General features: G+C 39.7%; 1 protein-coding gene across 1 annotated transcript in view; it reads left to right on the forward strand.

Annotated features, from left to right (window-relative positions):
- TTC17 (tetratricopeptide repeat domain 17) overlaps positions 1-24,829 on the forward strand; it is a 68,363-nt gene that overhangs the window by 25,890 nt on the left and 17,644 nt on the right. The window contains exons 5-16 of the mRNA XM_032226180.1: positions 5,446-5,577; positions 6,092-6,201; positions 7,269-7,413; positions 7,697-7,836; positions 8,180-8,340; positions 9,233-9,345; positions 10,862-11,008; positions 11,136-11,251; positions 11,607-11,781; positions 12,934-13,011; positions 15,518-15,742; positions 17,145-17,331. Of these exons, the coding sequence (XP_032082071.1) occupies positions 5,446-5,577; positions 6,092-6,201; positions 7,269-7,413; positions 7,697-7,836; positions 8,180-8,340; positions 9,233-9,345; positions 10,862-11,008; positions 11,136-11,251; positions 11,607-11,781; positions 12,934-13,011; positions 15,518-15,742; positions 17,145-17,331 (1,729 nt within the window). The remainder of the gene's footprint in view (positions 1-5,445; positions 5,578-6,091; positions 6,202-7,268; positions 7,414-7,696; positions 7,837-8,179; positions 8,341-9,232; positions 9,346-10,861; positions 11,009-11,135; positions 11,252-11,606; positions 11,782-12,933; positions 13,012-15,517; positions 15,743-17,144; positions 17,332-24,829) is intronic.

Genomic DNA, 24,829 nt, shown 5'->3' on the forward strand with positions numbered 1-24,829 from the left:
CTTCTGAATTATTGAAGGAGCAATGCATTCATGTAGAATAATAAGCCTAAATTCTAAGGATTTTCTAGTTTGAAACATGATTTCCTTGGAACCATGATTCTATGTAAATGAACTCAGTTGCCTAATATCATTGGGTATTTAGCACATCAAGACAGGGCTATTCTTTTCCATGCCTTTTGTATGCCTTGTACTTCATTTCTGCTATTATTTCAGTTTAATAACAAAATTCTGGCAAAGTGCATGCAAAAGTGCCTGTGTGTGAGAGTATGAACATTTTAGGATCTGTATAGAAAACCACTTTGGCAAAGAAATCCTAATTTGATGTGGACAACTATAGATTTTCTAGTTGTTGTGACTGTCATATTATGTTAACTTAAACTAGTTGCGGTCACTGGATCTTACTTCTGAGTAGATATGCATTGCACCTATCATTTCAAAGATTTGTAAATTACATTTCAGATAGATTCACCCATACCAAGGCTACTAATTTTCAAGCATAATAAAAATAATTACCCCATAAACTCTTTTTAAGCAGCAACATAAAAAGCTCCAAAGCTCCAACATCTTAAACCAATGGTAAATATATTTAAAATGCTTCTAAAGTTCTTCAATAAAGCCATGTATTGTTTTTCAAGTTGTAGCACTAATAGTTGCATGTGGGTACTTTTCATGGTGTTTTTGAGAAGTGTTACAAATGATCATTTAAAGCAGCTATAGGTAGACCTCGAACTGGGAACATTCCTTCGGCAACTGAAGTTATGACAGCTCTAAACAAAAGATGGTTACAACTGGTCCTCGGATACCAACCATCACAGCATCCCTGTGATCACATGATCGCGATCAGAACTCTTGGCAGCTAGTTCACTGTTATGACTTGTTGTAGTGCCACATGATCACCCTTTGAGACATTCCCTGCTAGATTCTCCAGTGCACTGCTCGGAGAGTCCAAGCGTGGGTTAACACAGCCTATCTGCCCTTGGACTGAGTGATGTTTTTCTGTTGACCACGCCTCCCTTTGCCTCTGCATGCTCAGTTTGAAAACTTAGTCCACCCGTTGGGACTGTTTTGGGAGTGCTCCAGTCCGAGGTCAGATAGGCTGGAAGTTTTCCCACAGTTTGGAAGAACTGTCTGCTTGAATTCTGTGGAGGTTTGAATCGCGCTGAGAGGGCGCCTGGGCTTCCCCTGCAGCTGCTGGTCGCAAGCGCTCCAGGGAATTGCGAACCGCTCGTCCAGCGGCTGCTGGCGAGCGGCGGGGGTGGTGGGAGGCCATCCCAACCAAAGCCCAGGGTCTCAACCCCCCAACCGCTGTACAAGGAGCCGGCAGGCCTCTTCGCCGCTGGCTAGGGCGGTTTCCCACTCTGCCCGGCAACAGCGGCGATGGTTGAACCTTTCGCACGCTTTTCTGGCTGAGACGACGAAAAAGGGCGGGAGGTGGCTGCGCGCGCACCCACCGCCATTTTGAGTGCTCCGGAGCGAGGCCGAGGCGAGGAGGACGCTCAGCTCGTGAGGAGAGCAAAGATCTTCGGCAGCCTTGCTCGTGGAAGAGCGAAGACACCAGGCAGCCTCAGCGGAGATCCATCCGGCCCTCAGCGACTGCAGAACGCCGCAGGGAGGCTGGGGACTAGTCCAGGGAGCCGGCTAGTCTCCCCCTCCAAAGAAGATAAGTCTCGGGGATCCGAGGGTGGTGGGAGGAAGGAATCCGACCAACAGACAGCCCTTCCCTCCTGAAGAGTCTGCAAGCGTCATTTGAGCTGTTTTGGCCAGCGCGTGCCCATCCCAGCTCCAGCTAGCTTCCAGGCCCCGTGGGTGCTCTGAGCATGGCAGAGGAATGCAGGGAGGCCTTAGGGGAGCAGGCAGGGCCCTCCAGCAAGCGCAGCAAGCTGGATCCCTCAGCTAAAAAAGGCAAAGGGCACAAGGGCTCTAGTGACAGGTCTTCCCCAGGGACTGCAAGAGCCACAGTGGATCCCAGGGAGGTATCTAGGCCCCATCAGGCTGCAGAACCTAGCCCTAACCATCGCAGCAGGGACTTAGCTTCCCCGGGCGAGAGGCCCACTCCCCTGGGGACAGTGAATTCCTGTCTGAGGATGACTATAGGTCCAGGGATTCCTCTCCAGAGGCTTCTTGGGGGTACCCTGACTCCCCTAGCTCTTCCATTGGGGAGGAACGTAATTCCATCCAGGATTCCCCGTGTGAGAAGGGTGAATCCAGCTCAGGCAGGGCTGGCCACCGCAGGCCTAGCAAGCAAAAACTGAAGAAGGGTAATGGTCCTGCTCTCTCGGATGAGATGAGGGAGGTGATCTCCTTGGCCATTTCCCAGGGGATAGCCAAAGGGATTAAGCACAGGGGCTCTCGCAAGTCCAAGGCCCCCACGAAAAAACGCCAACCCAAGGCCTCCACCTCTAAAGAACCTGCATCCTCTTCTGGCTCATCCAGCCCATCTCATTCTGAAAATTCCAGTTCTGAGCAGGAGGAAGGGGAAGTTTTCGTTCTATCTGAAGATGAGGACATTACCCCTGACAAACCGGCCTTCACTGGCCTGTTCAAGCCATCTTTATTTAAATCCATCCTGCACAAAGCGATGACGGCTACGGAGCTAGGCCCCTCTTCCAAGCCTGAGGCTGCTGAGGCTTCTACGTCCAAGGATCACAAGCATGGGCTGTTCAAAGAGACAGTATCAGCACCTGAGGTCATCCCTGTACCTGACCTCTTTATGGATGCAGTGCAGCGCCAGTGGCTACAGCCAGGCACGCTGACCAACCCCAGTGGGGGTGACAGGGCACTGTATGCCCTGGAGGGGAAGATGGAAGACATCCTGAAATTTCCTGAAATAGATGCCCCGGTTGTGTCCCTAACTTCCAACTCAAACCTGCTGGCTGAGCTCCTAGAAGGACTGAAGGCAGAGGATAAGAGGTCGGAGAAGGCGTGCCAGAAAACACACATGGCGTCTGCCTGGGCCATTAAGGCATCCACCTCTGCTTCATTCTTTATCAGGGCTACCTTATTTTGGCTGCGGCAGCTCAGATCTAAGCCGCCCCCCAGGAAGTCTAGATGGTGCCATGAGCTGACTAAAATTATTACTGCTGTCGAGTATTCGGCGGATGCCACCTTGACAGCTGCGAAATTTTCGTCCAGGGCCCTCGCCTCCAATATTACTTCCCGCCGTCTCCTATGGCTTAGGCATTGGCAAGCCGAAATGAAAGCCAAATGGAAGCTGGCGTCGGCCCCCTTTAAGGGAGGCCTTTTGTTCGGAGATGCTCTTTTCTTGCAACTCTTAAGAGGGGCAAACGTAAGGGGGCGGAGTCCTTTCGTAAGAGACCTTACAGGAATCAAGACTCAGGGCAATCTTCTCACCCTTCCTCCTACCAGAGAACCTTTCAGACAAGGGGGGATAGACACCAGGACAGATCCCCCTTCGGATCTCGTGCTAACCAATCCCAGTCTTCCTTTCGGAGGCCATTCCGAGGAGGCGGAAACAATAGTGGTAGCTCCCGCCCCTTTCGTAAGGGAAAGTGATGGTCACAGGGGTCCTCCCGTCGGCTGCGGCTGTATGCTGACAGGTGGGAGGAGATAACATCGGACAAGTGGGTCCTCAACACCATTCAGAGGGGCCTTGTCCTGGACATTCTAACCTTCCCCTAGAGGAAGTTTCTTCGTTGCCCCACTCCCAGAAACCCAGAGAAGAGGGATCGCATGAGGGCAGAAATTCGCCACCTCCTTCAGATAGAGGCGATAGAACCGGTCCCCAGGGGGTCAGGAGGGGAGGGGGTTCTACTCCATCCTCTTCCTTGTGCCCAAGAGCTCAGGTGGCTGGAGGGCCATCTTGGACCTCAAAAGCCTGAATCAGCATCTGGCTTACAAGAGGTTAAAGATGCAGTCACTCCACTCCATTCTGGACTGTGTGAGGGAGGGGGACCTATTGACCTCAATAGATCTCAGAGAGGCCTACCTGCATGTCCCCATCCATGCGGCCCACAGGCGGTTCCTGAGGTTCTGTTCGGAAGGGAAGCATTACCAATACAGGGCGCTTCCCTTCAGGCTATCATCCCTAGCACCCAGAACGTTCACCAAGATACTGGCAGTGTTAGCGGCCCATCTACACAGCCATCCGGTCCGTCTGGAATGTTATTTGGACAATATAATTATTCATTCTCTCACCATCGAGCAGGCTCACCGCGATGTCTCACTGACTGTACAGATGCTCCAGGAACATGGTTTCTCTGTCAACATGGAGCCAGTCCCGGCCATCCACCTGTACACAGCACCTGGGCGCAGTCATCAGTAACTTCATTTAGTAATGACGAAAGAAACCACTCAACTCCATTTGTTTGAAATCAAGTGTACTTTTACTAATTATAAACGAACAGTTGCAAAGCTAAGCTGAATCTGGTTAATTAGGCACGAAAGCGAATAATATCATGTATAATTCAATCCCCTCCCCTTGGCACCCCAGTCCATAGTCCAATTATAATGCACCCAACTGTCAGGTGGGAGATAACTTCAAAAGACATCACCAGGATGGAATGCTGGACAGTTAACCTTGGCGGGAAACTCCCTTCCTCCACATGCGCAGTAAGATGGTCAGGTCAACGTCTAGAATCTTCCTCCAGCACATCATGATTCCCCTCCCAAATACCATGCCCCCCCTCCCCGTTTCAATGGCAGCTGAAGCAGCAGCAAAGCAGAGGCTGACAACTATATTTTTTGTTGGAGTACAGGCAGGTGAAGTAAATATGGTAAAATAATAACCAATTTCTATTGAATGGTATTGCTTGGTTTATTGGGTTTTATATATATATATATATAAATGTTCACCTATATTATCTTGATATCAACTAGATACTTCTTACTTTATTAATGAGAATTGCACACATCAAAATGAAACCTATTATACTTGAGAAATATTATATAAGCACAGTTATGCCAAAGCGCAGTATGATGGCTCAGTGGTTAAGAGGCTGGGTTTGTCGACTGGAAAGCCAGTAGCCTGGGTTCAAGACTGAAGTGCTACATGACAGGGTAAGCTCCGGTCCTCGCCCCAGCTCCTAACAACCTAGCAGTTTGAAAATATGGAAGTAAATAAATAGTTTCGAGTTTCATTTCGAGTTTCATTTTATTTATATGCCGCCCTATTCCTGGCGGGACTTAGGAAGGGTACCTGTACAGTGGGAAGGTGACAGCGCTCTGTGATGTCATGCTGGCCACAAGACCATGGAAATGTCTTCAGACAGCGTTGGCTCAATGGCCTTGAAATGGAGATGAGCACCATCCTCTAAAGTTGGCAGCAACTTTAAAATCCACAGGGATTCTTTTATCTTACCTTCCTTTTCAGTTATGCCATAAAGTCTAATTAGGTTTAAGGGAACATAGAATCTGGGGGGATTGTTTTTTTTCAAAAAGTCAAGCCATTTTAAGAATTCAAATGCTAATATTTTTCTTTTCATCTAGGGTATTCAAGAAAGAGTTAATCTTTCTGCACCCTTGTTACCTAAAGAAGATCCTGTATTGAATTACCTATCAAGACGATTAGGAAGAAGTATAGAAGAGATAGGACATTGCATATATGAAGGTCTCTTGAAGGTATTAATGTAGTCACTACTTTGATCAGCATCATCTAGATGCAGCTTTTCAAGCCTGGGCAGCCTGAGGCCTGAGTCATCTTTCTGTGACCCTAAATGTCCCTTTTGACCATGACTGCTGAAAACTGACAGTACAGTTTCTCATCATTTTGAGATGGGAAATTTATGAAGAGAATGGAATTACTGTTATAACAAGGCATATCCCAGTTATAAAATAAGTCCTCCCACAAAGCCTAACATGTATTTGTGTATATGATATAATTCCCTCCAGTTTTCAGTTGTCATTCTCCTCACAAAGTGCAGCTTCCAAAAATTTCCTTACTCTCTTTTAAAGGCCTGATGCAATACATACAACAGTATGATATCTAAAAAGTATCTGGGGAAAAAATAACTCCAACAAAGTTATAGTTATATACACAAAGATCATAAACACGGAGTGATGTTTAAAATCATCTTGGAGCCATATTTAGATAAAAGAACATCATTTCTTTCCACGTTTATTATTCCTTTTACAGAATTCATCATCTTGGGTGTTATACAATATGGCTTCCTTCTATTGGAGAATAAAGAATGACCCGTATCAAGTAGTAGAATGTGCAATGCGAGCTCTTCATTTTTCTACAAGGTAAGATACATATGGGGAAGTGATAGATAGACTTTACTAGGAACATAATGAACATATAATATGCAAATTAAGTGAATTGATTGTGGTTTTCATGTCACACAGGATTGATAGGAAACACAGTTATATGGGCTCTCATGCACTAACTTATCATTATTATATTATTAAATTAATGATTTCATTTTTGAAATACAATATGAATGGGGAAACTGAGAATTTCAGGGTTAATGGGCTGATTATATATACTATTGCTGTTTGCCCTTGTTCAGTTTCAGTTAGAGGAAACAAATACCAAGATCCTGGAGGAAATGTGTAATATAAATTGATCAATGAATAAATGCAACATTTAATACATTTAAGTAGTATTACTTCATCTATGTAATACATTGGCGCAATCATTTCTTATTAGCTACTTCTAATGTACAGTAATGCTATCAGTTATTTTGAACCAAATTATTAAATATAAATTTCACAAGATGCTATCTCTGATTACTCAAAATAATGTCTTTCAAAGCAGCTGAAAGTACACTCCTAACTTTAAAATGTTTCCTAGGCTAGAATGTAAATAAATGTAATTATAACTTACTTTACTCTGTCTGTAGGATAATTTTTTTATTAAAGTTATTATAACTCAGATAGATAGATAGATAGATAGATAGATAGATAGATAGATAGATAGATAGATAGATAGATACAAACATACAAAGATTCATTCAAATTTTCATTCTACTATTAATTGGAAATGTTAGCTATATTGTTGCCTTCTTAGCATTAGGTTAAACTAGTAGTCCTATCTACAAAATACCTGCTCTTCAATCCATGTGTTTAAAGTTACTCTTTGGATAGCAAACTAGATACAATTTACAATTTGAAATAAATCCTTCATATTGGGTTGGGCCACCAGTTTATCAAGCCTGTGTATAGTTAACGTTATCAATTTGAATGAAATGCATTTCTCCATAGTTTAAGACTACTTCTTACTTCTGTTTTATATATTAGAAATCTGTTAGCTATTTAGAAAAATCAAAAACCAATAATTATAATTATTATTTGTTTCTTTTCTCTTTCAGGCATAATAAAGATGTTGCATTGATTAATCTGGCGAATGTATTACACAGAGCGCATTTCTCAGCTGATGCAGCTATTGTAGTCCATGCTGCTCTGGATTACAGTGATGTCTTCACCAGCTATTATACTTTAGGAAACATATATGCAGTAAATAAGACCTTAATTTCAGTTCTCTCTTGAATAATGATATTGCATTATTTTACTCTATTGCAAATTGTTCTGACTTAAGCTAGTAGATCATTTATATCCTATTAGGGAAGGGGAACAGGAAATTCACTGAACTAATAACACAGTAATCATCACTGTATCTCCAATACAGTCATATGATGAAATTGCTAATTAAGATAATCGTTGAAGTTCCATAACTGATCTGTCTATTATAACTTTTATTTCAGCTGACAAATCTTTTTCCTTCTCAATCTTTTTTCAGATGCTTGGGGAATACAACCACTCAGTTTTATGTTATGATCATGCTTTACAGGCCAAGCCAGGGTTTGAGCAAGCAATTAAAAGGAAGCATGCTGTCCTATGCCAGCAAAAGCTTGAGCAGAAACTTGAAGCTCAGCATAGGTAGGCCTTTCTTCATTCTATAGTCATCAGAGGAAAACTAATGGGTTTCTGCACTTACATCATATTTAACTATTCTTGTATCAGTTATATATTGTGATTTAAAATATGATTAAAATAATGTATAACCTTATTTTTTAAAAAATAATTTAAAATTCATTTTTGGTTTCCTTTCCTTTTAACATTGTTATTTTTTGAGGTAATAATAATAAAATTAATAAAAAATGGGAAACTAGTGTACAATTGGGTCTAGTAACAACAGTCTAAAACAATACATCAAAATTAGTACTAAAGTTCATTTAAATTTAAAGCAAGCTGAATGGAATTTTCTCTGATGTTTTTCAAGATCACTTCAGCGAACATTAAATGAATTGAAGGAATATCAGAAGCAACATGACCATTACTTGAGACAGCAGGAAATCTTAGAAAAGCACAAACTAATTCAGGAAGAGCAGATCCTGAGAAATATTATCCATGAAACACAGATGGCAAAAGAGGCACAATTAGGTATCTGTTTATATAACAAATGTTCTTAAAGAAACATGCAAGCCAAATAGGCATCCATATCTATTGTCTAAAGAATTCCATTCTGCTTCAGAAAACCAAGGTTTCTATGTTCAAATAGACACTAAGCAGAGTACTTTTCAGATAAATGTTAGCATGATTTTAAAAATTGGTTATTGTTAAGTTCAGGTTTATTTTATCAAAGTCAGCATTTCTTTATCGATAAACATTTATAGAAATGTGAAGGCTTTCAGAATCTCATTTCAAGCATTAAGGACTTGTATTCTTCCCAGAAAGCCACCGTCAAGGCTGACTCGTAATACACCTCTACTGGCAGCTTGACAACAGAAACAAAGGGAGGGAGGAGGAGAATGCTTGGAATGTATTGGGAGATGAGGAATCTTTGTGAGCTGTTTACGGCCTGAGAAGATCCTGATATTTCAAGGCCATACGATGGGAACCTTTCGAAGGCGCAGACTGTTTTCTCAAAATAAAAAGAATGTGTTGGATTGGTCGACAGTGGACAATGAGTGGCCCACATGAGGAAATCAGTAAAGTTGTACTCTTAGTAAAATAATATCCCAGGAGTTTCTTTTGCTGCATATGCCAAAGGGACAGTTGACAGCTACCTTGCAAGGTCAAGGGAATAGCAACAGTCCCTAAACTGTGATTTCCTTCTGAAATACATTCATTTTGTACATTGTACAAAAGACAGAGGTGTGCACATCTCTCTAAATCTATAAACTTGCAAAATGGGAGCTCTCTGAATTATTTAAAGAGTTCCAGAAAAACCTGAACTATATTGCAGGTTTTTGTCCTGTAGCTCATTATAGCTGTTGTCAAACAAATATTTCTAAATATTCTATCTGTCCATCTATGCATGTTTATCTTGCAGGAAACCATCAGATTTGTCGTTTAGGCAATCAGCAGCACAGCTTGCATTGCCAGTGGGACCAACCAGTCCGTTATCACCGTGGTGACATGTTTGAAAATGTTGAATATGTTGAGGTTTGTCTACACTGAATTTGTATTTGTGACCCATGATTTGTAAAGGTGAACAAAAGTGATCATGAGATGCCTTAAAAAGGGGGAGGTGTGTTAATCTGTTTCCATGAAGTTACCAGTAGCTAGGCTTTTAAACAATGTCTAACCTGCTCCCTAAAACTCTATTTGGACTCTCAGTTCCATCCTCTATTAGATTCCTGAGCACTGCAAATGTACATTTGAATCTGATGGAATTATACCAGAGTATCATTTAATGTGATCTTAATTTCTGTTAGAAAAATAATCCTTTCTAGTTCTCAATTCTTTATGTCCAAATAAAGCATGCTGACATTCCTTTTGGAACGAATGGCTTTTTCAGAGTCTTCTGACATAAACTTCCTCTTTCCATAAAAAATATATTGCCACGTGCCTTTAACTCATGGAAAAATGGAGATTCCTCAGTACCATGACGTGAAGTAGGCATTTTTCTTTCCATAATACTACCTTTCTTGAAGCTTAAGTAAGGAACAGATGCCAAGCTAAAATCACTTTACCTATTTTATTTTATTTTGTTAGATTTTTATCTCTCCCCCATGTTTATTACCTTATAAGTAACCCAAGATTGCAAACATATATAACACTCCTTCTTTCTCTTTTTTTCCCCACGACAATATTTTTAGTTCTGGAAAAGAAAAGTAAAATACAGCACATCCCTTGCGTCTTAATTTTATAGATATAATTCTCAATCCGAGCCCTTCCATAAATTTCCATCTATTCACCACTCCTTCCTACCATTCCATTTTTTAAATACAGAAATTGAATACTATTAATATTTATTGAATATTGCTTTAAAACAATTAAGAAAAAATCACTTTTAATAAAACTGTTCTTACAGTTAAAAATCATCATTCTCTTGTACATATCAATGTCCTATTTAATGTTAAATTTGATTATTTCAACTCCAAATTATGGATTGAGGAATTGTTTATCACTCAGATTTTATTGTGATGCCCTATAGTTCTTTTAAGTAAGTAATTAATAAATAAATTCCCTATTCTTTAATGCTATCAATTGCCTAGAAGAATTTCTTTTTTAGCACTTTAACATTTCTATGTTAGCACTTATCTGCCTCTCCTCCTTAGGGCTTCAGAAGCAAATTATGTGCCTGAAGAAAGAAGTGTTGGAGAAGGTTATCTGCTCCTAGATCCACAACCTTCTACCAGACATATGTTCCCTTGTTTGCTTGAATATGCATAATATTTTTTTAAAAAAGTATTGCTTTCAATTTCTGTTACATTCAACATTTTCAGGAAATGTAAAAATTGTGATATATGTAGTAAGGAATTTCTTTGCATCTTAAGCAATTCAAGAGCAACCCCAAAAATCATATGTATTATTTAGTTTAGATGTTTTGTGAATGTTCCCAAATTTCCAAGTAAAATTGGGTCTAATTAAATTATTTTTGTAAGAAAGTTTTTTTTAATGTCTTTGAGGTTTTAAGTTCTATCCTTCATTCTCATTCCTGTATTGCTGTTTGCAGTTTGGTGGTGATTCTTCAATTGCTACAATGGCATCTGTGAATTCTGAACTTCAAGTCAACAGCAGTGACTTCAGCCATTCCTTGGAGTCCTCCCCTTGGGTTCATTCTGTATTCTCATTATGGGGTTTGGAAGCTGATGATTATAGGGTAAATGACATTTAAGTAGAAAATTTTGCTCCCTGTTTTATTGTATCATATTCTAAAAAAAATTACCTAACATCAAATAAATGATGATGATTAACAAAATAATGTTATTTTTTTTTCCTTTGATTAGGATAAGCAGAATATTATGTGGCCTAAAAGATCAGATTGTGTAAAATCTTATCCAGCTATCCCTTCCCCAGAGGAATTACCAACTTATATCCTGCACCCAGAAAACAGGGATCAAAGGTAAAAATAATGCATTTTATCTACTTCTTTGTTGTACTTGAAGCAGTTTATATTGCATAGTTTAAAACATCTTAATGTAATAAAGCACAAACTGCACTATAAAATAAACAGTTGTGAAATTATGAATCTTCATCAATTATGAAACGCCGTCTTAATAATTACGCAGATTTTATGATCATTTTCAATTTGCCATTAATTATGTGACCTCATGGGACAGGTCAAACTGCTCTCTTGACTATTTGTAATTAAAAGTTCTGCCTTTACTAGTTTCCCCACATGGATTTAGCTTTGCTGTCTGGGATTATTACTCTGCAATCTGAATCATATGGTTATTCTACTGTGTTTTCATTATTAGAATTCATTCATTACTTGGCAATCCAGGAGAAGATCTCACACAGACAGAATTTAATGAGCCAGATTGTTCTTCCATTACTGATATTCCTAACAGTGACTCTGTGTATTTCTGGATCAAAGAACTAAACAGCCATCTAGATTTAACAGAAAAGATGCCAGATGATTATGCAAAGCAAGTAAGTTTATTCTTGTAAACATGTGCTAGTTTGTTAGCATGCACATTGTCTATGTTTTATAAATAGATACTCCCCACAGTAAATGTTCCCCATATAAAATTCAAATTTAGAAACAGATGAATATTTTAAAAAAGGAAACTATTATAAGATTTGTGTTTTAGTTGATGATAATAATCCGCATTGCAATTTCCCTGTTGTTTTCAAGATGGTTTTGTATGCATGATACATGCAACTATTGAAACATATCCCATATTTAAAAAGATCATAATAAACTATGAACCAAAGGTAATGCACACTTTGTATTACTGTGTTTCCCCGAAAACAAGACAGGGTCTTATTTTCTTTTCACCCCCAAAATAAGTTCTTGGCCTTATTTGTGGGGAGGTGTTATTATTTTTGAGGTGCAGGAGGCGGTGAGCATGGTCACCTCATGGCTGCTGCTGTGTTGCAATATTTTCAGGAGAGGGCTTATTTTAGCGCATGCGCTAAAAAGCCTGAATGAGCTTATTATCCAGGGAGATCTTATTTTCAGGGAAACAGAGTACTATAAAGTATAATTTTTTAAACTTTGCTTATGGTTAAGAGATTGATTGGGAACAATTAAACACCTTTACTCAACTTTAATGCTATGTTGCCATCACCCACCAATCAGTGATGGTAGTCTCCTAATATTAAAATACTTTACATTATATAATAATTATAATTTCATCTTCTGCCTGTCTATTCACCGTGAGAAATAGATGTAACTAAAGTTTTGGGGGAGAATAAGGCATGGAATAAATGTTGCATTGGGCATGAGAAAAGGGAAAATATATATTGTGCAATATTTGATTTGTACCCCATTTTAATTGATGTTTTTACAACCACATGTAAAATATAGCTAAGGCGAAAAACAAACAATATAAAACAAGAGATCTGTATAACCATTGACTAGTCTCTGCCAGACCTCAGGATCAGTGACAAAGCTATTTAAGTCCACGTGAAAGGCTGACAGAGGCAAGATCAATATAATCTCTGGAGAAATAATGTTCCAGAGAGCTGACACCACAGCATTTAAGATTTTCAAATAGTCCTGTCTTTTATACAAAATCTTATTTTTTTTCTTCAATAAAAGCTTTTTATATTTTCTGTTTAAAACAATTTTTCATGCAGATCTTATATTCTCATGTCAACAATCAGTCAGTTACACAGCAACAAATAGGATCACTCATCTATCATGCCATTTTAAAGGTGAGTTCCATTCTTTATAAGAAAGCCTTTGGGTTTGTTTTTTGATGGTGTGATTTATTGTTATGTAAAGTTCCTTGTAAAAACAGTACAGAATATTGATTACTGACTTAGTAATAATTGCAAGAATGTTTATGCCAAGCAATTAATACTACTTTTATGTTCTGAACTTCAAGCCCACAAAAAGTACTTCTGTTTAATATACTTCAGTCTTATCATTTTCCTTGCCTTCTGGGCTTTTCCAGCTCTGTTTTTAAATGTGTTTCAAGTAAGGGCCATAATGTATACAATGCTCCAGATTCTGATATATAATAGATTTGTGTTAATTTTATGCAGTTTTATTTTAGTTTGTTTCTGTCCCCTGCATGGAATATACACCCACTGCATACTGAACTATTGTCTTCATTGATGTATTTATTATCTTTTTTTTATCCTAGTTAGGTACAAACATCTGAAATCCCCTCTATATGTACAGTATGTATGTGAGATTAAAGAACTTTGTCCATCAGAGCAAATTTTGCACTAATATGGATATGTTTACATTTCTTTAAATTGAACCTTATTTATTGTTTAATTAATATCCAGTTTAAAAGGGGGATTCTGAATCACAATCACCTCAGGTTTTCATACTCTGAATACTCTGCTATCATTTCCAAACTTATTTGTCTATTAGTGATTACTACATTACCATAATTTATGAACAAGTTAAAAAGCATAATCCAAGCATAGATTCTAAAGAGCACTGTTCCAGATTTCCACTTTTAACCAGTTAATAATTCATAAAATAACAGTCCTGTTATTCCATAACTGCCAAATTTGCTGAAAAGCCTTTGATGAAAATTTCATCAAATATGTTTTGAAATTGCAGCTGTATTGTGTCAACAGGTTAAGCTTCATCCACATATCTGGTGATATATTCGAAAACTTCTTGGAGTTTGTTGAGGCTTTATAAATACTTATAAAATACCATACAGTTATATGCAGTGTGATTAAAGGTAAAATAATATTAAACAGTTGAGGAATGACTATGCCTCACCATATAAGGTATTAGAATAAGTAAGGCATAGCAGAATGGTTTTTTTTATTTATATGCTATTCCATTTTATGAACTCTAATCTTGACTCTTAAAAATTATAAAATAATAAATCCTAAAGGAATATATGTACATAGATACTTTTATCATTGTAATGTGAGTTATTTGATTAAAAAATACTGACTTAAGGGGTATTAAAGTTAAACCTGGATTTAATAAGCTATTCAATTTATACTCTGCCTTTTTTACTTAACAGGGTATTCAAAATGACTGATAATTAATTGGATTTGCATGCACTGCTTCATAGTAGAACAGGATTTTTTAAAATTCATATAAGTCAATCAAAACTGAGGGAGATTGCCATTGTACTTTCAAACCAGAAGTCAGGGATGATGTACTAGTGGGTTCCTCCACTGAGCAAGAAGTTGGTGTAAATAATTTGCAAAATCACTGCCACGATTACTTCTGGATTCTTAAATTATACAACGATTTTGGGTTATGACCATGTTTAGCCTTTAATTGGCATGATAGAAATCCTTGCTCAAAATATTGGGCTGGCAAAGGCAAGCGTGACCCGACAAAAGCGCGCTGACAAAACCGTGTCGCTAAAACTGCGCCGTCATCACCGCGGCGACAGAAGGGCGCTTTAGAACAGTGCGGCGACAGAAAGCCGATTTAAGTTAAGCGCTGAGCGCTTCGGAAGGCACGGATTTGCCCTCCGCGGTTATGTCGGCGCGGAAAAGGGCTTCGCGGTTTTGTCGGTGAACCAAAGACAAGATTTAAATGTTATCATACTTAATTTACCATTAAAATTAATTGTAACTAATATGATATTAAAATGACAATTTAATAGCAACCTTAGGCCGATTGTAGAAGCTGGAATCAAGATATTCAGGCGCTACATGTAGCTGTGGAGTCCCATCACTACCATTATAGATGATAGGAGAAAAGGTTATTTTTGTTTTCTCACTTCACTAAAAGCGTTTTTCAAGAATGCAAAGAAAAGAAACTGAATGTGGAAAAAAGGGTTACTCTCATCTGAGAAATGCAAGTCATACTGTTCCACTCAATTCTAGATTTGACCTGTTTTACAAATAAGTTTTGTTAAAATCCAGCTTGTTTCTAGTTCAGTATTGTAGAATTAAACATATCTCTCTTCCTAGTTTTTATCTTATGTTTTGCCATTTTTCATGTTATATTTATAAATGCTACTTTTAGTGTAAGGAAAATCCCAAACCTATTGCTTTAGTCTCACTCTGGAAAGCAAGGAAAAGCCCCATTCTTTTCAATAAAGGAATTTTAATTGTATATACAACTTGTTTTTGTAAGCATGACTTTTTTTAATTAATGGAAATGCTTTAGATGTGTATGTGCAGCTAGATTGACAAATGGTAAATACTACAACTAACAGTGAAATTAATAAGGATGATGTTTACTCTTTTTCTTTTTTTCTTTTCTTTTTCCATTGACTTTTAGGCAAGGGAACCCTTATGGCTGGTACTCAATGAGGCTAGCCTTTATTGGCGTGCACTTGGAAATGGCACCTTTGCCTTTACCTGTTTACAAAAAGCATTTAACTTGACCCCTCATGAATTTCAAGATATTCCTTTAGTCAACCTAGCAAACCTTCTCATTCATTATGGCTTTCACCTAGATGCCAGCAAGCTTCTCCACAAAGCTTTAGCCATCAATGATTCTGAGGTAAGTGATTTTTCTCAGAGGAGAAAAGCAAAATTTCCTGTCTCCACTTTTGCTCTTTCATAAGAGTTTCAAATGGAAATATGGAAGTACTCCTTTTATTCAAACTTTGAAAAGCAGGTTTTTGCACTACAGCTATTTCTCCCCTCCCCCTCCCCCCTTACGATCATTTATTTAGCTAATTTTCACAAGAACAAATTTATCCAGAAAGAGTATTTATATTAGAAATTCAAAAAGAGGCCTCTGTAGCCATGTGACTTGCAGGGGCAGCCATTTTTAATTCTGTGACTCCTCTTTGCCATTCGGGGTTACAATATGCAATTTCCTGAAGCCAGCAGGGTTTTTTTTTCCCCTGGTAATATGGCCAAACAAGATCTGGTGATTTTGCAGCCAGCACTGAGTTTGTTTTTGTTTTTTTGAGTTTAGCAGGGTCAAGTTTTTTTTTAATGTGATTCAAGCCAAGAGTTCTGTAAATTCCCCACCCCACACCCCATGCAGCTACCTGGAGACATTTGAGCTGACTAGCAGCTAGTGATTTCTTTTTTAAAAAGCAATTGTAAGTGGAGAGCTCTGGGAATTGCCTTGGAGGCAACTTAGTTCCTGAGCTAACGGCAGCACCAGAAACAGTTGATGGGCAGCCAGCAACAGCAGGGAAAGCCTGTCCATGCAGTAAAGGGTGGCAGTGATCAATCAGCAAATTGTGGGAAATAGTCAGCTCTTGGTTCATTTAATGACCGATTTGAATCAATTAACGAATTTGATTTTAAAATTGATTCATTTGATGAATTTTTTGACTTATGGGCAGGCTTCATTAGGGTTGTACCTTGAGGACTTCCTGTATTTTGAACTAGGAAATGAATGTTTGCAGGACTGTTACTTATCTAGTGTAAACCAGGAAAACTATGAAAAATAAAGTTTAAATACATAACATGAAAGTAGCTGTTTTCTAATTTTGGCTTTTTTCCTTGTCCAGAAGGTTTCAGATTCCCTGGAAGGATTAGAATTAAAGATGGTTTATGAGCTGTACTTAGGATCCAAGAAATATATTTAATAACAACTAGATGGATAACCTCACTGTAGTACAGAGAATCTCTTTCTTTTCTTGTCATCCTATTAGTTTGCCACTCAATAATTTTAGTCTTCATTTGAAATTAAAATTGTGTTAATACAAGAATGTATATAGCCTAAACTATTTTGTTAAAAAAAAGAATGCCCAAGAAAGTAATTACTGTAAAAATTCCAGTTATTTTTATCACTTAGCAGTAGAAGAGTTTTTAAAAGATTAGGGTTTTTTTTCCTGAATTTCTTGGAAAAGTTAAAGCTACATAATTAGCATATGCAAGTGCAATTCTGGCCTTTTCTCCCACGTGTCTATATTGAGAAAAGTTTGTTTTTCTCCTTTTAGCCTCTGACTCTTTTGAGCCTAGGAAATGCCTACTTGGCTCTGAAGAATGTCAGTGGGGCTTTACAGGTTTTCAGAAATGCTCTAGATATTGCCACCAAATGTCTTGAGTGTGAGAGGAACCTGAAGCTGATCCGTTGTTTGCAGTTCTATCCATTTCTGTACAACATCACGTCTTCCACCTGCAGTGGTAAGCTATTATTGAAAATATTCCCAAATTAATATCCTAACAGCTCATTTTCCCCATAGTTTATATAGTTATGTTTGGTCACTATGTTTGCCCAATGTTTCTCAACCTTAGCAACTTCAAAATGTATGGACTTAAGAGAAAGGAGGAGAGCTCTGCCCAAAACTTTTGAAGACATGAGGGAGGAATATGAATTAAAGGATGTATGGCGTGATCTCCACCCACAGAAACAACAATTTACTTTCTTTTCACATAGACATCAATCTTGTTCTAGGATCGACATGGCCTGGCTGACCCCAGAAATCGGGGATTTGATTAAGGAAGCAGCAATCGAGGTTAATACCTGGGCTGATCATAATCCGCTCTTATTGGTGTGGAAAGGAGTAAGACAGGGGAGGAAGAGAAGGTGGATGATGAATACAGAGATAGTGAAAGAACAAGAATTTCAACAAATGTTTAAAAGGGAAATGGGGGGGGTGGGTTTGAAGAAAATAGGAAGGGAGTAACCCCACAAATACTTTGGGATACGGCCAAGGCTTATATGAGAGGCCTAGCTATTAAATATACAATAGGCACACAGAGGAAAAAATTAGAAGAGAGGGCAAAATGGGTAGCCAAATTAGAGGTGGTAGAAAAAGCCTTGCAACAGGATCCACTAGATGATAGGAAAAAAGAAGAAATGGCTAGAATTAAGCATGGGATATCTCTTCTAGACCAGGAGGATGTTGCTCAGAAACTTAGTGGGATTAAGCAAAACTTTTTTGAGCATGCTAACAAACCGGGTCGTTGGCTCTCTTATAGACTTCAGAAAGAAAGAGAGAGCAGACATATAGCTCAACTGCAGAATAGTAAAAGGGAATTAGTAGAAACCAAGGGGGAGAAACAGGAAATTATTCAAGGTTTTTTTCAGCAACTATATATTAGAGAAGAAATTTCTGAGGACCAAATTAAGGAATTTTGAGATAAATCTACCCAAGATCTCAAATGAAGCGAAAGGGGTACTAAACCAAAAGATAACAATAGATGAATTAGAAAAGGCAGTCAAAAAAATGGAAAACAACAAAACTCCTGGCATGGATGGTTTGCCAGTTGAAATCTATAAAACTTTTTTGGAAATCTTAGGACAAGGGATGATAGTAATATTTAATGCTGCCTTGACGGATTCTATCGCACCAAAATCGTGGGCTGAAGCCTATATAACCCTTTTGCCTAAAGCTGGAGCTGACCGTACCCAAATCAAAAATTATAGGCCCATTTCACTTTTGAATGTGGATTATAAAATCTTTGCAGCTATACTGGCAGATAGACTTAAATTCTTCCTTAGTAAATTTATACACCCTGATCAGAACGGCTTCTTGCCGTCAAGGCATTTGAAAGATAATGTTAGAATTATTTTGGATGCCTTAGAATATTATGAAGCCCGGTCGGATAAACAAGTGGCCTTTATGTTTCTTGACGCACAAAAGGCTTTTGATTGGGTAAATTGGAAGTTTATGTTGTCACAATTAGAAAAAAGAAGTTTGGAGAAAACTTCTTAAATGCAGTTCGGGCAATTTATGTTATGAGTTATGAGTTATGAAAGTTTATTTATATGCCGCCCTTTTCCCTGGGGGGACTCAGTGCGGCTTACAACTCAAGGGGGGGGGGGAACAGACATTTAACACGTGAGAACAATACATAATTAAAAAACACAACATTCATACCATTCGGGTGGGTTACAGTCTTTAGCCCCAGGCCTGACGGGATAGCCAGATTTTAAGGGCTGTGCGGAAGGTCTGGAGGGTGGTGAGGGTACGAATCTCCACGGGGAGATCGTTCCAAAGGGTCGGAGCTACTACCGAGAAGGCTCTCCTCCGCGTGGTTGCCAGTCGACACTGACCGGCAGATGGAACCCGGAGGAGGCCTAATCTATGTGATCTAATTGGTCGCGTGGAGGTGATTGACAGTAGGCGGTCTCTCAAGTACCCAGATCCACTACCATGAAGGGCTTTATGGGTGACAAGTAGCACCTTGAAGCGCACCCGGAGATCGACAGGTAGCCAGTGCAGCTCGCGGAGGATAGGTGTTATGTGGGTGAACCGAGGTGCACCCACAATCGCTCGCGAGGCCGCATTCTGGACTAGCTGAAGTCACCGGATACTCTTCAAGGGCAGCCCCATGTAGAGCACATTGCAGTACTCCAGCCTAGAGGTCACAAGGGCACGAGTGACTGTTGTGAGAGCCTCCCGGTTCAGGTAGGGGCACAACTGGCGCACCAGGCGAACCTGGGCAAATGCCCCCCTGGTCACAGCTGACAAATGGTGTTCAAAAGTCAGCTGTGGGTCCAGGAGGACTCCCAAGTTGCAGACCCAGTCTGAGGGGTGTAGTGTTTGACCCCCCAGCCTGAGAGATGGAACACTTGCCAAATTAGTGGGAGGGAAACACAACAGCCACTCGGTCTTATCTGGGTTGAGCACAAGCTTGTTAGCCCTCATCCTGTCCCTAACAGCTTCAAGGCCCTGGTTCATCACGTCCACCGCTTCATTGAGTTGGCACGGGGCGGACAGATACAACTGCGTATCGTCCGCATACTGGTGGTATCTTATCCCGTGCCGCCGAATGATCTCGCCCAGCGGTTTCATGTAAATGTTGAAAAGTAGGGGGGACAAGACCGAACCCTGCGGCACCCCATATGTTAGGGGCCTAGGGGTCGATCTCTGCCCTCCAACTAACACCGACTGCGACCTGTCCGAGAGGTAAGAGGAGAACCACTGCAAAACAGTGCCTTCCACCCCCACCTCCCACAGTCGTCGCAGAAGGATACCATGGTCGATGGTATCGAAAGCCGCTGAAAGGTCAAGGAGAACCAGGATGGAGGCGTGGCCTCCGTCCCTGGCTCTCCAGAGGTCATCGGTCAATGCGACCAAAGCGGTTTCTGTGCTGTAGCCAGGCCTGAAGCCGGACTGGAATGGGTCAAGATAACTAGCTTCCTCCAAGGACCGCTGGAGCTGGAAGGCCACCACCTTCTCAACAACCTTCCCCACAAAGGGGAGGTTGGAGACTGGACGATAATTGTTAAGAACGGCTGGATCCAAGGATGGTTTCTTCAGGAGGGGTCTCACCACCGCCGCTTTAAGCGCGGGGGGAAAGACCCCCTCCCAAAGGGAGGCGGTAACAACCGCCTGGATCCAGCCCCGTGTCACCTCCCTGCTGTTAGCAACCAGCCAGGAGGGGCACGGGTCCAATATACATGTGGAGGCACTCACAGCTCTCATGGCCTTGTCCACATCCCCAGGGGCAACATCCTGAAACTCAACCCAGCGATGGTCTACCAGATTATCCCCTTGTGCCTCGGCTGGATCTGCAGAATCGGAGTCCAAGTCCAACCGAAACCGAGCAACTTTGTCCGCTAAGAACTGGACGTAGTCCTCAGCCCTACCCTGCAGGGGGTCCCCCGTATCTCTCCTATTTAGGAGGGAGCGGGTTATCCTGAACAGGGCGGCTGGGCGCGACTCAGCGGACGCAATCAAGGTGGCAATATAAGATCTTTTCGCCGTCCTAATTGCCCTGATGTATTCCTTGATGCAAGATGTTAAGAGTGCTCGGTTCGATTCGGATTTATTGGACCTCCATAAGTGCTCTAGGCGTCTCTTCCGGCGCTTCCTCTCCCGGAGTTCCTCGGTAAACCAAGGTGGCCTCCGGAATCCACTGCCTCGGAGCGGCCGTAGTGGCGCAATGTATGTACGACAAACTGCAACATTATTGGTAAATGGAGAAGAGGCGGGCGATATTGAGATTGGTAAAGGCACAAGACAAGGATGCCTGTTATCCCCCCTACTGTTTATCCTCACATTAGAACCCCTTCTTAGAATAGTGAGGAGTGATACACAAATTAAAGGGTTACGAGCTAAAGCTCAGGAATTTAAGGTCCAGGCTTTTGCCGACGACCTTGTTTTTATTCTGGAGGATCCTATGGCTTCTGGGATACAACTTTTACATAAAATAGAGGAGTACGGTAGGATAGCAGGGCTACGTATAAATAAAGAGAAGACAAAACTGTTAATTAAGAATATGACTTTGAACCAGAAAAGGGAAGTACAAAGTCTGTTAGGGATTAACATGGCCAAGTATTCCCAATACTTTGGAATTTGGCTCATGGAGAGATGTTCCTCTATCAAGGTAGATAACTATATGAAATTGCTACAACAGGTATCTAAGGATATGACTAATTGGAGTGGTAAACAACTGTCTTTGATGGGCAGGATTGCGACAGTTAAGACACATGTATTACCGAAATTTTTGTTTCTGTTTCAAACGGCACCAACTAAATTGGACAAAAAAAATTTAAAATCTTTGGAGACAATAGTGGCTCGATTTATATGGCAAGGCAAGAAAGCACGAATTAAAGCCCAAATGTTGCAAAAACGTAAAGAACTTGGAGGCTTTGGAGTACCCAACTGGGAAGCATATTATAATGCAGCAATTATGAATGGATGAAGGATTGGGTGACGTTGAGTAGAAGGCGCCTATTGGCTATAGAGGGACATGACCTCCCCCAGGGATGGCATGCCTCCCTCTGGCAAGAAAGAGATACCCCCCCCCCATAGGTACTTCATGGGACATTATATTCAGAAGATTTTGATGGGGGCCTGGGAAAAGATGAGGAAAAAATACTATCTTAGGGTTCCGTGCTGGTTGGCACCGTTAGAGGCTATTAAAGACTATTAAACTTACAATATCTACAGCATTTAAAGAAAACATATACAAGATGGTTTTTAGATGGCACTTCCCCCCAATGAGGTTAGACGAAATGTTTCCTGGGTTATCTCCACTGTGTTGGAAATGCGGAAGAAGGGATGGAACATTCTACCATATTTGGTGGTGGTGTACTGAGGCCACGAAATACTGGAGAAGGATTCAAAAATGGCTTAAAGAGGTTACTGAGGCAAGCATGGAATGGAAACCCGAGAATTTTTTATTAAGCATAAAACCAGAAAACATGAGTAAATTAATATGGCATTTGAGCCCACATATAATTGTGGCTGCAAGAATAACTTTGCACAATTTTGGAAATCTACTACCATATCGTCGGAAGATGCCATAATTAAAAAGATCTATGAATGTGCAGAAATGGACAGAATGACGGGTTGGCTGAGGAACAAAGGAGAAACGGAACATTATCTTAGCTGGAACCTATGGTATATGTGGGTGACAAGGAGAACAGCAGGGACTTAAAACGGGGAAAGTCAAATAGCAGTTGTTAACAATGGGAACTAAAAGTGAACATGGGTATTGTAATAGATCCCTGAATTTTGTAACGAGAAGATGCGGCTTAGAGATTAAACAATGAGGAAGGGGAAAAAAAGTTGGGCTGTGAATGACTGTCACCGCGGGGACGGGGTGGGGGGTGGGGGTTATGTTTAAATTTGTATTTGTATTTGTATGTTTTACTCTTAAAAAAAATTGTATAACCAATAAAGATTACTTTAAAAAAATGTGTGGACTTCAATTCCCAGAATTCCTCAGATAGAATGAGGAGAGGAGAAATTCTGGGTTTTGAAATCCACTCGTCATAAAATTGCTATGGTTGAGAATTACAGTATTAAAAAAAGCAATAGCTCCTGCAGATTTTTTTTTTCATTTAAGTTTCATTAAGAATAATTGTTTCTCTTTTTTTTCACCTTGGCTATTTCCAATTTCAGTATCTCTGCACATTTTCTGATTAGATCGTGCTAGATATTACCTAGATACTCTTTCCAGATCGTTGCCTCTATTTAGGACTGTTAATAATGTTTTCATTTTTATTTAAAAGATGCTAGAATTTATGTAGCATTCATGCAGCATTCATGTATACTGCTGTAGAGGAACAAAGAGAAAATCCAGTATTATTTTTGTTGACTACAGGATGTCATGTATTAAATATAGATAATATATTAAACCATGTTCTTTGGCATCTGCAATACATTTTGAAGTTTTAGTTTCTAAACCAAATAGTGAATCTAAAAATCTAAAATAAATGTGTCTCCGTGCATACTTGTTCCTTAATACTTTGCTTTATAATTTTTATGTCATGCCCTAATCCCCAAAATGCATGCACTCACACAAACATTTAATCAAAACAGCCATTCAAATTTGAGTGAAAGGCATGGTGAAACCATATTATTATTAATTCTTTTTAAATAATATGCTCGAGCCCCAGCTTATTATAAAATTACATTTTTCAAGGACCTAAAACCAAATTGCAGTGTCATTGGGATTTGGTTGTCATATTCTTGATAAGTACTGAATTTAAAATCTGACTACCTAAGAATCTGGGTTTAAAACTGAAAAGTTTCAGAATTGAAGGAGTAGGACAAGAACTTCTTTGCGTATACAGTTGCTTATTTCTTTCTACTACTTTTCTATACTACTTCCATTCTCCATTAAGTATCTACTTCCTTTCTTCTTATTACTGTAAATGTTAGCAAAATATTTCCAGTTCTTGGACTAAAAACAGAAAATACACATAATACTACAATACATCATACGGGTATTTACAGTTGAAACCCTAATATTTCATCCATTTCCAGTTTGCTAAATGCAGATTCCTCTATTTAAAAGTGAAATGACAGTTTTGGCTAAAGAACTCTGCAATTAAAATCTGCATAACTATTAGGATATGTGCCTTTTTTATGCTAGATTTCTTGTATATTTTGGAAGCAATAGCCTATTATTATATTTTACATACTTAAACAAAACCTGGGGTGATAAGAACTATAGCTTTCTTTTTTTTAAGCTGTTTTCATTTGTACGATTCTTAACAGCAGGATAGGTATTAAGATAAATGCTTCAAAATGCATTGCCAATTTTGTACTGATTGGTTTTCATGTGGATTATACTTCTGACTTTTATTAATAATTTTGTCCTCATAAATATTCAAGAACTAACTGTATATTTATAACTTACAGATCAATTTATAATTGATCTATAACTGTAGATAAATAATCAAGCTTATGTAATATATGTTGTTTCCTCTGTTGCTTTTCATATGCTCTGGGGCAGTAACTTTGTGCTGGGCTCAGGCATCCCTTCAGTCCTGTCATAATGTTGAACAGTAACTGAATGAATGGTTGTAAGTCAAGGACTATCTGTATTAAAAAATTATCTCACACTGCAGAATAAATATTATGATACCTTAAGGAAAATAATGCTTAAAATTAAAATATACACAGTGTGTTTTTCCCTCTTTGTTTCATTGTGGCAGCAATATATGTCCTAGGACAGTGATGTCTAACCTTTTTGTCATCATGTGCTGAAAGCACACACGCACACCCATAATGAAATGCCCTTGCGCGCAACCCCCGGCGTTCCCCTCTGTGCATGCGCTTGGATCCCACACATGCGCACGCAATCCCCTCATGTGAGACCCAAAAACCAGCTGGCCAGAGGGAGGCACGCATGCATGCACATTGGAGCTGAGCTAGGCGATGGCTCATGTGCCCGCAGAGAGGGCTCTGCCTTCCACCTGTGGCACGCAGGTTCA

Source organism: Thamnophis elegans, chromosome 1 (assembly GCF_009769535.1).
Source record: "Thamnophis elegans isolate rThaEle1 chromosome 1, rThaEle1.pri, whole genome shotgun sequence".
Classification (NCBI taxonomy): Eukaryota; Metazoa; Chordata; class Lepidosauria; order Squamata; family Colubridae; genus Thamnophis; species Thamnophis elegans.